The 16,703-nt window shown below is 50.4% G+C and overlaps 3 protein-coding genes across 3 annotated transcripts; all 3 read left to right on the top strand.

Moving 5' to 3' along the window:
* Positions 1–151: 151 nt before the first annotated feature.
* nr0b2a (nuclear receptor subfamily 0, group B, member 2a) lies at positions 152–2,036 on the top strand. The gene is given in 5 exon segments (XM_007894937.2): positions 152–328; positions 331–441; positions 444–473; positions 476–736; positions 1,548–2,036. Coding segments are annotated over 5 exon segments (777 nt in total). The 5' UTR covers positions 152–198; the 3' UTR covers positions 1,793–2,036.
* A 1,289-nt stretch (positions 2,037–3,325) lies between these two features.
* Positions 3,326–8,731, top strand: LOC103179572 (G patch domain containing 3). Its single transcript, XM_007894936.2, has 7 exons — positions 3,326–3,675; positions 5,258–5,709; positions 6,387–6,561; positions 6,664–6,723; positions 7,785–7,906; positions 8,013–8,140; positions 8,447–8,731. The coding sequence occupies exons 1-7, from the start codon at positions 3,333–3,335 to the stop codon at positions 8,655–8,657; spliced, it is 1,491 nt and encodes a 496-aa protein (XP_007893127.2). The 5' UTR covers positions 3,326–3,332; the 3' UTR covers positions 8,658–8,731.
* A 2,055-nt stretch (positions 8,732–10,786) lies between these two features.
* gpn2 (GPN-loop GTPase 2) lies at positions 10,787–16,043 on the top strand. The gene is made up of 6 exons (XM_042338874.1): positions 10,787–10,841; positions 11,338–11,802; positions 12,364–12,520; positions 12,858–13,018; positions 13,349–13,479; positions 15,733–16,043. The coding sequence occupies exons 2-6, from the start codon at positions 11,383–11,385 to the stop codon at positions 15,803–15,805; spliced, it is 942 nt and encodes a 313-aa protein (XP_042194808.1). The 5' UTR covers positions 10,787–10,841; positions 11,338–11,382; the 3' UTR covers positions 15,806–16,043.
* Positions 16,044–16,703: the final 660 nt, after the last annotated feature.

The following is a 16,703-nucleotide window of genomic DNA, read 5'->3' as shown; positions in this document are numbered from 1 at the left end:
TGTATAAAATACTGTGGAAACAGTGTGTGGTTAGGATTCTATGCTGAGGGATGGTAGGGTGCAGTACAATACAATTACCCTGGACTTGGAAACAAAGTGCTTAGTAGTTTTTATTTCAAGTTTTAAAAAAATCAGATTTTAAGTAATCCGTCGGGCCACTGATGAGCTTCTGGATTTTGAGAAGTTAAGGGTCGGATCATGGCTTGTGTCAACATGTTGCTTGATAAGTGCCACTGTGCCTCTAGGTATGGACGGAATGCAATCCTCTATAATATCCTCAGCCAGCAGGCTGTTGTCAAGCCACACTCCCAGTTCTCTCATCACAGCTGTACTGTCAAATCAAGAGGACGGTGTGTCTGAAGACTCCCCACATCACCTGTCCCACAGTCATTGAGGTACTCGTGAAGACGGTCAGTTTCATGCAGAATCTCCCTTCATTCCACATCTACCCAAAGAGGACCAGCTGTTGCTCCTGGGTCATGCTGGGCCCCTCTCTTCCTGCTGGGATTGGCTCAGGAGGGAGTGAATTTTGAGGTAGTTGAGATCCCAGTGCAAAGTTTGCTCAAAAGACTCCTATTGAATGGAAAAGAGCTACCTGGTGTGGTGGGAGCTGAGAGTACACAACCTTCCATAGCTGATGTGCAGAGAATAAAACTGTGCCTGAACAAGTTCTGGGATTTGGACCTAACACCCAAGGAGTTTGCTTACCTGAAGGGAGCTGTTCTCTTCAGTGCTGGTGAGTACTGGTGTTTATTCTGGTGCTGCCTATGCATGCAGGGCCTGCAGACCTTGATACAGATTTAAAGAACTTGCAGAAAGAGGTCATCTGGCCCTTGTGGTGCTGGTGCTTGTTCCTCCACTTAAATTGAGGAGCCATCTTTCGGATGAGATGTTAAACCTCAGTCCCATTTCTCTGTTTTTTGATGGGCAATAAAGATCCATGATTCTATTCAAAAAAGGGGAAGTGAGTTTCTTCCAGTGTCCTAGCCAACAAGCCCTCAAATACAATCGGTCATTCACTCCAGTCACGCTGTGTGCAAATTTGCTGTGGTATTCACCTACAAAATACAGAGTAATTATACAGACTTTTCAAAGATATGATGTTGGGCCACTGCTGTGCGCAATTGGCTGCCGCGTTTCACCCACGAAATATCCAGTCAATTCACTTTACAGTATATTCTGTGAAACGCTTTGAGACGTCTCGAAGACATAAGGTGCTATATCAAATACAATTGTTATTATTATTATTTAAGTGCATTATCAAATGCAAGGATTATTGTATATTATCTTTGATTGGTAAAGTCTCTATTTGCCTACAAATATGCAGTAGAAAGCAATTACCTGTGAAGCACTTTGACACTTTCAACATATAAAGACTGTGTAAAAGAGTATGTTTCGCCCACAAAATATACAATCAATTCACTTTCTAGTATAATCTGTGAAGTGCTGTGAAACGTCTCAAGATTGTGATAAGGTGCTATATCAAATGCGAGGATTATTATTATTAAAATGCAGGATAATTATTCTTATATTAATGTACTTTCCAGACCTGCCAGGACTACAAGCTACTCTATACGTCCAGAGCCTGCAAAGGGAAGCCCAGCGAGTGCTCCATGAGGTCCTAGTACCCCTCCAACCTAAGGATACAAGCCGCTTAGCCCCTATCTTACTCACTGTATCTGCACTGAGAACCATCAGCGCTGGTGTTGTCACTGAGCTCTTTTTCAGGCCTGTGATTGGGAGCACTGAAATAAACCAGCTGCTCATCCAGATGTTTTACACCAAGCAATGAAGAACGGGGGTGGGAGTGAGATCAACAGCTAGGGTACTGCTGCTTCTCTCATCTACTCCTTTTCCTCTGTGATTTTACCTCCTCCATTTTGTGAACAATTTGTTTTGTATTAATTTATTTTTTATCATAAATAAAAGTATTTTGCATATGTTGGGTATTACTGAGTAAGGAATTTAAATAAACCATTGCAATGAATTCAGAGACTTTAAAAATCAACACCGGCCACCTCGGCCGCTCTCCCTCTCCAAGCAGCAATGATTCTGCAACCAAATACAACATTGCTGTATCAAACTACACATTTTATTTTTTTATTAAAAAATACTTGCATTAGATATAGTAGCTTATGAAGTTATCAAAATACCTTAAGGGATTTTGCAGGAGTTACTACAAAGCATAGTGACTGTGTTTGTAAGTCAGACGTCAACAACAAAATTACCCTTATAGAGCGCCTTTCATGTCGGGAAGACATCCCAAAGCGCTGGATGAGAGCTAACCTTGTACAAGTCCCGACTCCACTGGCTTTCCCACCACACACAGGATACAGCTCAAGATCCTGGTCCTCGCCTTCCAAGCCTCCATGGCTTTGCTCCCCCTACCACCGCGACCTCCTGACCCACTTCCAACCTCTGCTCGGCGGGCTCCATCCTGCGACACATCCCCCGCCTCCATCCCCCCGCCTCGATCGCCCCACCATTGACGGGCGGGCCTTCTGGAGTCCTGTGGCTCAGTGGTTAGAGCACTCGCTTTGCAAGTGAGAGACCTGAGTTCAATTCCAGGTCAGGGCGAAACCTTGGGCAAGTTTCTTTACTCCACACAGAGCCTAATAATAATCCCTCCAAAACCCAAAACAATAATAAATTGGTCATTTTCAATCTACGACTGTTTGTGGGACATTGCTGTGCGCAATTGGCTGCCGCGTTTGCCCACAAATATACAGTCAATTCACTTTACAGTGTGTTCTGTGAAGCGCTTTGGGACGTCCTCCCGACGTGAAAAGCGCTATATCAAATGCAAGGATTATTATTATTATTATTATTATTCTGCCCACTCCGCCCCTGCCCGCTGGACCTTCATCCCGCAGTCCCTCCGCCTCTTCCCCTCCCGCCGTGCCTCCTTGAAGACCGCGCCTTCGGTCATCTTCATCCCCCGCTGCCCTCGACCCTCTCCGACCCCGACCCCCACCCCCCCCATGTCTCATCTGAAGGTTGGCACCACTGACAGCATAGCCGCTCCCCCAGCACTGCAATTCCCCTCTCGGGCATCGCTGGTATTTTATGTCAAGTATTTTACATCGTGTAGTTTTTTTTTTCAAAAATGTTGTCCAATACTCCAAGGTGCAAAGTTTTCGGACCTTGAGTTCAAAGGGTCTCACGACGCTGCCGGGAAAGAGAAACTAACGTACACCCCCAGCGATCGAGAGACAAGTTGCCAATTCGGCCCTGTTTGCCAGGATCAAAGATGGTACCGTTCAACCCCTCCCCTTCCGCCCCCGCCGGGCGAGCTGTGCGCATGTGCCGCCAGCGCTCCGCCAGGATCAAAGATGGCGGCGAGAGGCTGCGTCTGTCTGGCGGTCTGTGACATCCCGCGCGCCCTGCGCTCCGCCGACCTCAGGAATTACTTCTCGCAGTTCACAGAGAGCGGCGGCTTCGCGTGTTTCCACTATCGGCACCGACCGCAACCCCAGGCCCCGGGGCGGACCCGGTCCCGGGCTCAGGCGGCGGCGGCCTCCTCCTCCTGCTGCTGCTGCTGTGTGGTCAGCCTCCCCGCCCACAGGGCCTCGGCCTTCATCGACATGTACAGCGGCCGCCAGTGGGTGGACCGGGCCGGGTCCTGGCTGCGGAGTCGTTGCCTGGTTCGGAGGGTGAGAGCGGCAGAGGCGGCGGGTAACGTCGATTTTTTTTTAAAAAAAGCCGCGGAATTCATCGCTTCAGCCTTTCTCTTTGACCTTCAGCCTTCAGCTCCCCTCTCGACTCTCTTCCCCCTCCTCGCCCCCTCCCTTCCCTCCCCTCCCCCTGACCATTTCCCCCTCCTCGCCCCCTCCCTTCCCTCCCCTCACCCTGACCATTTCCCCCTCCTCGCTCCCTCCCTCCCTCCCCTCACCCTGACCATTTCCCCCCTCCTCGCTCCCTCCCTCCCCTCACCCTGATCATTTCCCCCTCCTCGCCCCTTCCCTCCCCTTACCCTCACCATTTCCCCCCTCCTCGCCCCCTCCCTTCCCTCCCCTCACCCTGACCATTTCCCCCCCTGCTGACCCAACTGTGCAGCGCCTCGGGACGTCCTCCTGACGTGAAAGGCGCTTTATAAATGGAATCTTGTTGTTGTTGTTGTTGTTGCTTGTGCGGCAGCAGAGGGGCGAACCGCTGCTGCTCCCTCAAGCTGTACCCCCGCCGCTGGCGGCCGGGAGCCGTCGTTCAGTGGGAAAGCGCCTCGGGACGTCCTCCCGACGTGAAAGGCTCTGTACAAAAAGTAATCTTGTTGTTGTTGTTGAAAGGGTTGTGTCCCTGAGCTGTGGTCACGAAGACGGTGACACGGAGTCTCTGTGGCTCAGTGGTTAGAGCTCTCGCTTTGCGAGCGAGAGACCTGAGTTCAATCCCAGGCAGAGGGCGAAACCTTGGGCAAGTTTCCTTACTCCACACAGAGCCTCATAATAATCCCTCCAAAACAAAACAATAATAAATTGGTCATTTTCAATCCACGACTGTTTGTGGGGACGCTGCTGTGCGCAATTGGCTGCCGCGTTTTGCCCACAAATATACGGTCAATTCACTTTACAGTATATTCTGTGAAGCGCTTCGGGACGTCGAGAAGCCGTGAAAAGCGCTGTATGAAAAGCAAGGATTATTATTATTATTATTTCATGGTGAGCTGTGTTGTCTACCGGGAAGCTCGCAGAGAGTTTGTGGTACCCATCCACCTAGTTAGGGCTCAAACCAGTGTTTGCCCGATGTCAAATGACCATTTAGTGAGTATCCTCCTTGGTGGGGAGGTAAGCGGAGTCTCCTTGGAACAGAACTGTCTCCAGGGTGACATGTTTAGCAACAGAATCTTCTGTGGTGATCTCAACAGTCCAGTTCCTGAGCCAGGGAGATCCCCAGAGCACTGCAAACGACAGCCCAGGTCAGCCTGGCTTATCCGCAGGACATGGAAAGGCAGACTGGTTTCTCCCCAGGGATTCTTGTTAATCCTGCAAGATACTCTTAAGCATGGTGATGGGTTTCCACGTGTGTTGAACACCCGGCTGAAGAAGAAAAATATTTAGATAGTTACAGTGACAGTTGTGACCGGGCAGCGGCTGGTGTATAATTTGATTGCTATCTTTGAGCAAAACCCAACTTTTAGTTGGGTTGAGTGTATTGCATTGGGAAGAATGGTGTTTCCTATTGCAGTTGTTACATCTCTGTTGTATGGAATTTTAAGTTGTTTCTCTTTGAATACACTTCTAAAAACATTTTTCATTCAAAATAGATTTGAACCTCTTCCCCTACAAAACTAAACTGGAGTTGCAGAATAAGAAGGCTCAGAGCGAGATCTTCACACAACACGATTTGTCCAGACTGCCAGAGTTGAATCCTCCTGCTCTGATGCCCAATGGGAATGTGGGAACACCAGTGAGAGTTTTCCTAGAGCTGATCCAGGCCTGCAGGCTGCCACCTCGCATCATCACAAAACTGGACTTAAAATTCCCTAAAACTAGCTCCAACAGACGTTATGGTAATGTACCATTCCAGTATGAGACCTCAGAACTGCTGGAACAAGAGGAATCTATTTACACAGCTACAGGAGAAGAGATCTCGGGGAGGAGTACATCATTTTTCCCACTCTGGCACAATGACAAGCGGGAAGAGGTGGAAAATGGCCATTTACCAGATAGCATAGAGCAGGAAGAGGAAAAAGGAGCTGAACCTCATTCGGACAATGTAAGCTTTTGACAGTGTGATTGAGCAGCGCTCTACCTCTGGATGACACCAAGTAAAGGGGAGGAAACCAACTTTGGCAATGTTACCAAACAGACTACAACAATAACTTGCATTTAAACAGTGCCCTTCAAGTAGATTAATGTCTCGGGAGAGCTTTACAAAATGGGGTTGGACGCTGAGCAAGGGGGAAGGTGGAGGTAGCCATAGGCACTGTCGAAGAGGTAGGTGTCAAGGCGAAATTAAAAACAGAAAGAGAGGGTGCAAGTTCCATATAGAATAGTGGCGTAGAAGCTGAAAGTTCGGCCAACGGTGGTGGTGTGAAGGGGCAGGGACATGCAGTAAGCCTGTCAGCTGAGCAGAGGGGGATAGGAGAGGATCAGAGATATAATGAGGTGTAGAACATGGGGGTTTGGTGAGAGATTAGAGTAGATATCACTAGTTGGGGAACGAGCAGTAGCACAGATATGAGAAGCTGAATTGTGTCTTGTGCTTTGAACATTCTATGATTCTACATACACACCATGGGACTTGATCTAGACATTGGAGTGAAGGAACCTCTGTGCTCTGGAATTTGGAATGATATTCAGACAGAGGGGATGGAGGTCTTTCCAAAATCTTTTGTTCATCCCACTGACTTGCTGTTTGATTCTCTTGTATTGTGTTCACTGGTGCAACAGGACGAAGATTCGTGCGAGGAGTGGGAGAGGCATGAGGCGTTGCACGAGGATGTCACAACGCAAGAACGCACAAAGGAGCGCTTGTTTGAAGAAGAGATTGAACTCAAGTGGGAGAAGGGAGGATCTGGCTTGGTATTTTATACTGACGCACAATATTGGCAGCAGGAAGAAGGAGGTAGGGCTTTTCAGACCTCAAGGGAGGGATGGATTCTGTGATGGGTCCTTATTATTATTATATTCTGTGACGTCACGCTAACGGTCTGTCACTGTCTTTCAGATTTCGATGAGGAAACTGCGGATGACTGGGATGTGGATATGAGCGTTTACTATGACAAAGGTATGAGCATGTGAAGTCCCTGTTGCATTTGAGTCTGCATGAATGGGTGGAATTAGTGACTGTTTTTCAATAATAGCCACCCTTCCTTCCCCCTTTGTTATGGGATGTCAAGAGATGGCCTGATTATGTGAGGGTCGGTGAAAGCATTATGCGCAGCCCAGCAATACCGTGAATTAGCCACATGTATATTAGGCTGGCGCATTGGTAGTGCTCTCGCTCTGAGTCAGAAGGATGTGGGTTCAAGCCCCATGTCGGGACTTGGAATCACTTAATCTAACATGATACACCAATGCAGAGCTGTGGGAGTGTTGCATTCTTGGAAGGTGCCATCCTTTGGATTAGACTTTTAAAACAAGGTCCCGTCTACCTGTTTAGATGGATGTTAAAGGTTCCATGACACTATTCAAAAAGAGAAGGGAGTTTCTCCCAGTGTCCTGTCCACAAATCCCCCAAATAAAATTGGTCACTTACTCATAGCTGAATATGAGAGATTGCTGCGCGCAAACTAGCTGCTGCATTTCGCCCACAAAATACCGAGTCAATCCACTTTACAGTATTTCTGTGAAGTGCTTTGAGGCATCTCAATTTCGTGATAAGGCGCTGTATCAAATGCAATAATATTAGGCCTTGCCAGCATTTCAAGGTGATTTGTTCATTGTGTGGCTGAGTGTTACTGATGCACTACTGGTACATCAATTATCCTTTTGTATTGTATATCAATGAAGTTTGTGTTAGCAAAACGGAGATGCAGTGAGTGTGACAGTTATGTAGGGATCACGTAGGCGGAACTGTAAGGGAATTGGGGGATTACAATATAATCCCTATATAAAAGCAGAGTGTGTGGAGGGAGATTAGAGTACCATCTGTGTGCTCTGTGACAATGTGAGTAGCTCTTGAATTTTCTGAACTGTCAACATGTTGAGACTGGGAAATGTGCAGGATTCATTGATATGATATATTCTACTCTGATTTTTGAGAAAGATTCCATTCCAATGGACACCATCCATATTTTGTGGTCAGTTCACACAAATACTTGAGTTAATGTTTTAAACTCTTGACAGGTGGAGGGGATAAAGATTCCCGGGATTATGTACAGATGAGGCTGGAGCAGCGTTTGAGAGAGGGTCTGGAATCTGGCTCTGTGCAGACCTTGCGTATTGGGAGCTTTGAAAAATACACAAAGGTAAGGGTGTACACTGTTCCTGAATGTGTCTCACACACTGAGTATTTATACCAGTTGGCTGTGTCGGTGACACTCATACACTGCAGTATCTGTCCTTCTTTTCCAGGGTTTTGGCAGGAAGGAAATGGAAAAACAGGGATGGACAGAGGGTCTTGGCCTAGGCTCCAGTAGCTCAGGGATGGCTGATGCTTTGGAAAACGATGGACAGCATCCAAAGTGTAAACGTGGACTGGGGTATGTAATGTCTGAGCGGGACTCAAGGTGATTACAGTGAATGAGTATTTAGGGGCAGAATGTTTGTAACAATGTGAGTAGTTCTTGAATGCTCCAAACTGTCAATGTATTGAATGTTGTGCCTGGGAGAGGCTACATCTCTATAGGCGCTGGATTCTTAGCCCTCTTCGATATACCTTATTCTACTCTGATTCCTGAAATAAAAGAGTCCATCCCAATGGATAAGCCTTGTACCACACAATTCTGTCTCACTGAGAACTCTGCTTTTACTTATTCTTGACTGAAAATGTTGCGTTTGTTGTACAGGTACCACGGAGAAAAACTCCAGAGATACCAACCAGCAAAGAGGCTGCGCAGAGAAACCAGTCACATAATTTCAACTATTTACGACCAGCCTGAGAGTATTGATCAGGGCGACACGTTGCTTCGGAGGCAGCCGGTGACCAGCATGAAATACAGAGAGGATGTTGCCTTTGTAAAGGGTTCACATGTCACACATCACTCAGTCGCATTGTAGTGAGAAACTGCCAGCCCTACAGCACCGTCACCAGAGATCAATCGTCATTCAAAATAAAATCTTAATTCTTGTGATTTGTTAATTCTTCTCTTTTTGTTGGAATTGTTCTGTTACAACTTTCTCCCCCAAACACGTTTCTAATTTTTTTATACACTGGAGGTACATTCTGTGGGTACCAGTGCCTCTGGCACCCTGGAAAAAATTTTCATGTCTGTGTCTTGACCATGAAGATTGAATTCTATTAGTTCATGGGGGCATCATGCCGATGATTCTGTTCTCCACCTGATGTGTACCTGCACCTGGAGTGAGGGAGTCCAGTGATCAGGAGTGGGAATCCTTGCTAATTTGACCTCTCACTAGCTCGGCCTGACTCCTGCCCTGTTTCAGAACAGTTCCTCTGCACAGACCAGAATTTGACCCTGGGATGGCTTTGTGCTCAACCTGGAGACACTACACATCTACTCATCGGAATGCTGATATCTATTTAAGACTGAATGACACTCTTTCTATTTGGAGAACAGTAAACTGGCAGCAACACTGATTGTTTAAGGACGTGTAATTTTTTGCTGTACATGAAAAAAACAATTTGTATAAACTTGCGGAATAGTGTATTTATTTAATTATCGGGGGACCGTGGGATAGCTGGATCCTTCGCGTCAATGCACAGCTCCCAACTGATTCTGATGCCTTCAGGCGTGTTCACCTGAAGCCAAAGCAGACCATAGGCCCCCACCCCGCGTCACACGGTAGTGTTCCAGTGCATTTGTGAGCACAGGACAGCCTGTGATCACCTGTTAATAATAATAATAATCCTTGCATTTGATATAGCACTTTTCACTTAGGGAGGACGTCCCAAAGCGCTTCACAGAACACACTGTAAAGTGAATTGACTATATTTGTGGGCAAACGCGGCAGCCAATTGCGCACAGCAATGTCCCGCAAACAGTCGTAGATTGAAAATGACCAATTTTTATTATTGCTTTTGGCTTGGGAGGGATTATTATTAGGCTCTGTGTGGAGTAAGGAAACTTGCCCAAGGTTTCGCCCTCTGCCTGGAATTGAACTCAGGTGTCTCACTTGCAAAGCGAGTGCTCTAACCACTGAGCTACAGGACTCCACGAGGTCTGTTGTCCCGGACCTGATGCTCCAAGAGGAGGGGAGAGCGGCTGCCTGAACCAATTACCCCCAAGGCACTGCAGATGAACAGCACAGCCCTTCCAACAGGACGTGGAAGGGCAGAGACCGGTCACTGGAGGCCAAAGCTCTTTAACGGGTCGGGTGGTCCTGGCTGGACAAGCAGCGGGAAGGCTGGCCAGACAGCGATATCGACGACAAGCCTCGCGGTGTGAGTTGGTTAAGACTCCCAGAAGTTGCTCCCGACGCTCCCCCCCCCCCCCACCCTAACCACCCCACCCACCCCCCCAAGATTCTCGGCTCTTGCCAACCTTGCGCCTCATACTTTCCGGAACTAACTAAGCAGGACGCCTCTCCCCCGGGGGGGGGGGAGAGAGAGAGAGAGAAGAGAGCGCACATTCCCCTCCGAGAACCTCTCCGGAGTTTCCCGGTGTGGGTGGGGGACGCCTTGAGCCACGGCGGAGGTGGGCGGGCGGGTCCCGCACGTGTCTTGACACAAGTCTCTGACACCCCACCCCACCCACCACCCCACACCCACCCCCACTCCCCGCCCACCCACCACCCCCACTCCCCGCCACCCCCCACCCCAGCCCACTCCCCGCCCACCCCACTCCCCCCACCCCACCCACCACCCCCACTCCCACCACCCCCACTCCCCGCCCACCCACCACCCCACTCCCCGCCCACCCCCCACCCCCGCCCACTCCCCGCCCACCCCACTCCCCGCCCACCCCCACTCCCACCACCCCACTCCCCGCCCACCCACCACCCCCACACCCCCGCCCACCCCCACTCCCAGCCCACTCCCCGCCCACCCCCGCCCACCCACCCCCACCCACCCCACTCCCCCCCCCCCCCACCCCCACCACCACACACAAAAAAAAGGAAGAAATTACAGTTAACTTTTTACAGAACAAACAAACAAACAAACAACAACAACAAGAAGGGGAGGAGGAGGCGGGGGGGGGGCTGAGGGGGCGGCGCCGCGCATGCTCAGTGCGCCCCGGGCAGCCTCGGGCCTACAGCGGGTTGGCGGAGCCGCGCCGTCCGGTAGGTGTTGATCGCCCGTGAAGCGGCAGAGAGGGAGACACACACACACACACACGCGCGCGCTCTCCCTCTCTCTCTCTCTCTACCCGGGGGTCCGGGAGGGGGGATCGGTCGGGGGCTCGAGCTCCTGATGCCGCCGCCGCTGGTGGTGGTGGTGGTGGTGGTTCAGGCGGCCCGAGGGCTCAGCGTGATCCGGGAGCCGGGGGGGGGGGGTCAGTGTGGCCCAGGGCCGGGGGGGGGGTCAGTGTGGCCCAGGGGCCGGGGGGGGTCAGTGTGGCCCAGGGGCCGGGGGGGGGTCAGTGTGGCCAGGGGCCGGGGGGGGGGTCAGTGTGGCCCGCGGGCCGGGGGGGGTCAGTGTGGCCCAGGGGCCGGGGCCGGGGCTCAGTGTGGCCGGGGGCCGGGTGTGGCCCGCGGGCCGGGTGTGGCCCGGTAGCCAGGGGTTCAGTGTGAGCCGGAGTACGCGTCTGATCTCTCTCTCTCTCTCTCTGCCCCTCAGGTCAGTGCTGTGCTGTTGGCGATGAGTTACTAGCGTTGTTGTGTCATGGTGTCTGTGGAGCCCAGGGCTCCTGGCCTGGCCTTTGGCCAGGTGGTCATCGGCCCACCAGGCTCAGGGAAGACCACTTACTGCTCGGGGATGCAGGAGTTTCTCTCTAAGATGGGCCGCAAGGTAGCAGTGGTGAACCTGGACCCGGCCAATGACAGAATCCCCTATCAGTGCAGCGTGGACATTGCTGAGTTGGTGACTCTGGACGATGTGATGGACAATCTGAAATTGGGACCTAATGGGGGTCTGATTTACTGCATGGAATACCTGGAGGCAAACTTCGATTGGCTGCAGGAGAAACTGGAACAATATAAAGATCATTACTTCCTCTTTGACTGCCCGGGTCAGGTGGAGCTCTACACGCATCATTCCTCGGTCAAGAATATGGTTGCACAATTAACGAAGTGGAATTTCAGAGTGAGTTCATGTTCAGCTGCTAATAATTGAACAATAATTGAAGACTTTCTCTCTGTCAGTAACTCTCCAGTTACTGTCTCCCTCTCTGTCCCTCATTAGTTACCGTGTAACCAGACTCTGACCTCTGTCTACCATCTGTAGCGTATTGGTGGCTTCCTGTGGTTAGAGTACTTGCCCTGCAAGTGAGAGGACCCGGGTTTCATTCCCGGGGCGGGGAGAAACCTTAGGCAAGTTTTCCTCACTCCGCACGCCTCTATTTACCTAGCAGAAAGTAGGAACCCGGTTGTTAGTGATTGGCAGATTGCTTTTCGGAAGTAATAATCACTCTCCTAAAAAAAAGTGGTCACTCAATCTACAACTGTTTGTGGGGTCGCTGCTGTTCGCAATTGGTTGCTGCGTTTCGCCCACAAAATACACCGTCAATCCACTTTACAACATATTCTGTGATGCACTTTGTGATGTCTCAACAATGCGATAAGGGGCTACATCAAATGCAAGGATTATTACTATTATCTCTCTCTGTCACTCACTCTATAACCATCTGTGTATGTTGCTCCCTAGTTAGCTGCTGTTCACCTGGTTGACTCGCATTACTGCACTGATGCTTCGAAGTTCATCTCAATACTCTGCACATCACTGGCGACTATGCTGAATGTGGAGCTGCCACACATCAATATCCTGTCCAAAATGGATCTCATTGAACAGTTTGGGAAGCTGGGTAAGCTATGGGACATCCAATAAGTAAAGGAAAGGCGTTGTGGAGAGACAGTTCTTTGTGTCAACTGCCATCATTCCTCCTGTTATGATTAGGATGTGGGAAAGTGCAAACATGGATATTTTCCTCTGTTATAACATGGGGCATCCACAAAACATTCAGGTGTTTGGTTGCTCCAATTTTAGAAATTTAGGAGCAAAGTTCATTCGATTTTCTTTAGAATGTCCTTGTTGTTCATGTCTAAGTCACATTTCCTCCTACCAGACATCCACTGCTCAACTAAGAGCAGAGAAATGGCCTGTGAAGTGGGTAATGAGGTTTATTTTGACTTTTTTTTTAGCTTTTAATCTGGATTATTACACTGAGGTGCTGGACCTCTCCTACTTGTTGGATCACTTGGCCAGCGACCCCTTCTTCAAAAACTTCAGACAGTTAAACAGCAAACTGGTGGAGGTGATCGAAGATTATGGCCTGGTCTCATTTCTACCCCTAAATGTGCAGGTGAGAGCTCACACCAGCTGAGGGTAAAATACTGAAAATATAATCAAACAATTAATTCAGTCGGGGGGAGGGGTGCGTGAGTACGGGTGTACATACTGCAGCGAGGTTTGCGGGATGCATGTGGTGGGATTGTTTTGGCCACAAAATACACAGTCAATTCACTTTACAGTATATTCTGTGAAGCGCTGTGAAATGTCTCAAAATGACGTGATAAGGCGCTCTATCAAATGCAAGGATTATTATTGTTGTGGAATTCACACTACAAGGCCAGGGGTCGCAGTGTATGTGCTGGATGACATTCGACAGAGTTTGCACTGATCTTCCTGACAGGATAAGGAAAGCATGAAGCATGTGATGCGGGCAGTGGACAAAGCGAATGGCTACTGTTTTGGGAAAGAGGAACAGCAGAGCCTGGAGGCCATGATGTCAGTAGCAGTAGGCGGAGATTTTCAGTTCGCAGCGTATCCTTCAGTTGTGACCACCTGTTTGGGATCAGCAGTTCAGCGAGTCCTCGATTTCTCCCACTTTCTTACCTATCGTGGATAGTGGTGCTCAGTGGGAGGGGGAATTGGTCAGTCTTCACGTGAATTGGGACACTGGTGTCTGAGCTCTTTAACCGTGGAAGGCTTTGTAGCTAAGCATTGAATAAGACGTATTTGAAGTTTGAACAGCCAGACTGGATGGGCCAAATGGCCTCTTTCTGAGATGTACCATGTACAACTCTATTGGGAATAATCCCTACATTAGAGGCCCCCCTCCCCCCCATGGTTAAAGCTATCATCAAACTTGGCACCTTGGGTCTAGGGCTCAATCAGTTTGATCTTTGTACATACTTTTACTCTTCACACACTATTTATCCACATTTAGGGCTTGGAATTAAAAGTGAAGTCAGGCTGAGCTGTCAGGAGGTATTTTAGTGTGTCCATGTGTGCAACAAGAACAACAACTTGCACTTATATAGTGCCCTCCACACAGGGTAGTTGAAAAGGAAACTTGGAAAGGGGAGAGAGAGGAGGCAAGGCAGAGGGATTGAAGGAGAGTGTTCCAAAGTTTCGGGACATAGTGGCAGAATGCGCGACCTCCAATGATTGGAGCGGAGTGCCTAAGGGACAAGCAGTTGGCCAGTGCCAGTCGAGCGGGGGCACCGGGTGGTGGACTGGGGAGTGAGGAGATCGGAGAGGTAGGGAGCTGTCAGGGAGTAAATGGATTTCAACATGAGTGTGAAGATCTTGAAGTCGATCCGTTTGGTGATGTGGAGCCAGTGGAGCCTGGCCAGAACTGGTGAGGTGGGGATATGAAATTTGGTACGAGTCAGTATGCAGGCAGCAGAGTTCTGAATGAACTGGATTTTTTGAATAGTGAAGCTTGTGAGACCGGCGAGGAGTGCGTTTGAGTAATCCAAGCAGGAGGTGACAAACACATGCAGGAGGCCTTCGGTTGCATTTGGGTTAAGGTACACTTGGAGGCGGGCAACGTGGCAGAGGTGGAGGAAGGCGGTCCTCGTCAGGGACCGGGTGTCGGGAGGGAAGGACAGTTGGGGGTCGAACCCGACGCTTAGATTGTGCACTGGTTCGGTGAGTCTGAGGGAGAGACTGGGGAGGTTTAGGAGGTCAGATTCGCAGGAGTGATGAAGTTGATGGGAACCAAGGAATATGTCTTACCTCTTGCCCACATTCAGCTGCAGGAAGTTCGCACTCATCCAGGCCCTGATGTCTGCTAGACAAGCTGATAGAAGAACATCGGGGGACCTGGAGTCACAGCTGGAGGAGGCAAAGAAGAGTATAAGAGCAGGGAAGTCTTGCTGCAACTGTATAGGACCTTGGTGAGACCACACCGAGAGTATTGTGTGCAGTATTGGTCTCCTTATTTAAAAAAGGACATACTTGGCCTAGAGGGGGTGCAGCGTAGATTCACTCGGTTAGTTCCTGGGATGAGGGGACTGACCTATGAGGAGAGGCGGAATAAACTGGGGCTGTATTCTCTAGAGTACAGAAGAATTAGGGGAGATCTTATTGAAACATGTAAGATTCTTAAAGGGCTGATAAAGTAGACACTGAGGGTCTGTTTCCCCGGTGGGAGTATCTATAACCAGGGGTCACAGTCTTAAAATTAAGGGTCAGCCTTTTAGAACAGAGTTGAGGAAACATTTCTTCACTCAGAGGGCAGTGAACCTATGGAATTCACTCCCCCAGAAGGCTGTAGATCCTCAGTTCTTGAACATCTTCAAGGCTGAGACTGATAGATTTTTTAAAAAATAGAGGGATTCGGGGATATGGGGACAGGGCAGGTAATCAGAGTTAGGTCAGAAGATCAGCCATGATCTTATCGAATGGCAGGACAGGCTCGAGGGGCCAAATGGCCTACTCCTGCTCCTAATTCTTATGTACTTATGTTCTTAAGTAGACTTGTGTGTCATCCGCATACATGTGGGAATTTACGGATGACACCGTTCTCAGAGGGAGCAATGTGACTGGGCTGTGACTTTACTCGAGTAGCACAGTGAGACAAAGAGATCCACACACAACTGAAAGCCGCGGTGTTTTTATATCTACAGCGAGGCTGTTCCCAATTAGTGCGGATGACAGTACTCGACTGCCAAGCGCTCTGGGACGCTACGCTGCCTGATGGGCGGTATATAAATGCAAGTTGTTGCTGCACATGTTTTTTTTACACATGTTGTTCGGCAAGAGTGTGTTTCCTTAGTAACCCTCCAGAGCCATGGATGCTCAAGAGAAATACGTGAGCCCGATTGGCAAGTCGGTTAAAGAAGAAGCCATGGACCTCTAGACGGGCTGGAGAGACACATCACAAGATGAGAACGGTGGTCTTCCCCAGACTTTTGTCAGGGACAGATGTGTGAGGAGCAGAGACGGAGACTGCGTTGCCCGGCGGGCAGACAGGCTGTGCGTGCAGTGTCAGCGGAGGGGGAGCGTCCGCCGGCCCGAGCGCGTGAGTCCTGCCCAGAAAGTCGAGCGCAGAGAGCTGCAGGTGGTTGATTCCTCAATAAAAAAAATTGTGACTCAAATCAAATGGTTTTTTTCATTTATGGCCAAATTGTCTGTCCCCAACACCCCACACCATCCCCCACACACCCCACCCCACACACACCCCACCCCACACACACCCCACCCTCCCCCACACACACCCCATCCCCCACACACACCCCACCCCACACACACCCACCACCCCCCACACACCCCCACCCCACACACACCCCACCATCCCCCACACACCCCTCCCCACACACACCCAACCCCCCCACACACACCACCACCCCCCCACACCCCACCCCACACACACCCCACCATCCCCCACACACCCCTCCCCACACACACCCCACCCCACCACACACCCCCCCCACACACACCCACCCCCCCACACACCCCTCCCCACACACACCCCACCCCACACACCCTCACCCCCCCACACACCCCACACCATCCCCCACACACCCCTCCCCACACACACCCCACCCCACACACACCCCACCATCCCCACACACCCCTCCCCACACACACCACCCCACCACCCCCCCACACACCCCACCCCCCACCACCCCCCACCATCCCCCACCACCCCCACACACCCCACCCACACCACCCCCCCACACACCCCACCATCCCCACACACCCCCCCACCACACCCCACCCCCCCCACACACCCCCACCCCCACCACCCCACCACC

This window comes from Callorhinchus milii, unplaced genomic scaffold (genome assembly GCF_018977255.1).
Source record: "Callorhinchus milii isolate IMCB2004 unplaced genomic scaffold, IMCB_Cmil_1.0 Scaffold10, whole genome shotgun sequence".
Taxonomy (NCBI): domain Eukaryota; kingdom Metazoa; phylum Chordata; class Chondrichthyes; order Chimaeriformes; family Callorhinchidae; genus Callorhinchus; species Callorhinchus milii.
The sequence above is the reverse complement of the archived record's forward strand: the minus strand, read 5'-3'. Positions and strand labels throughout refer to the sequence as shown.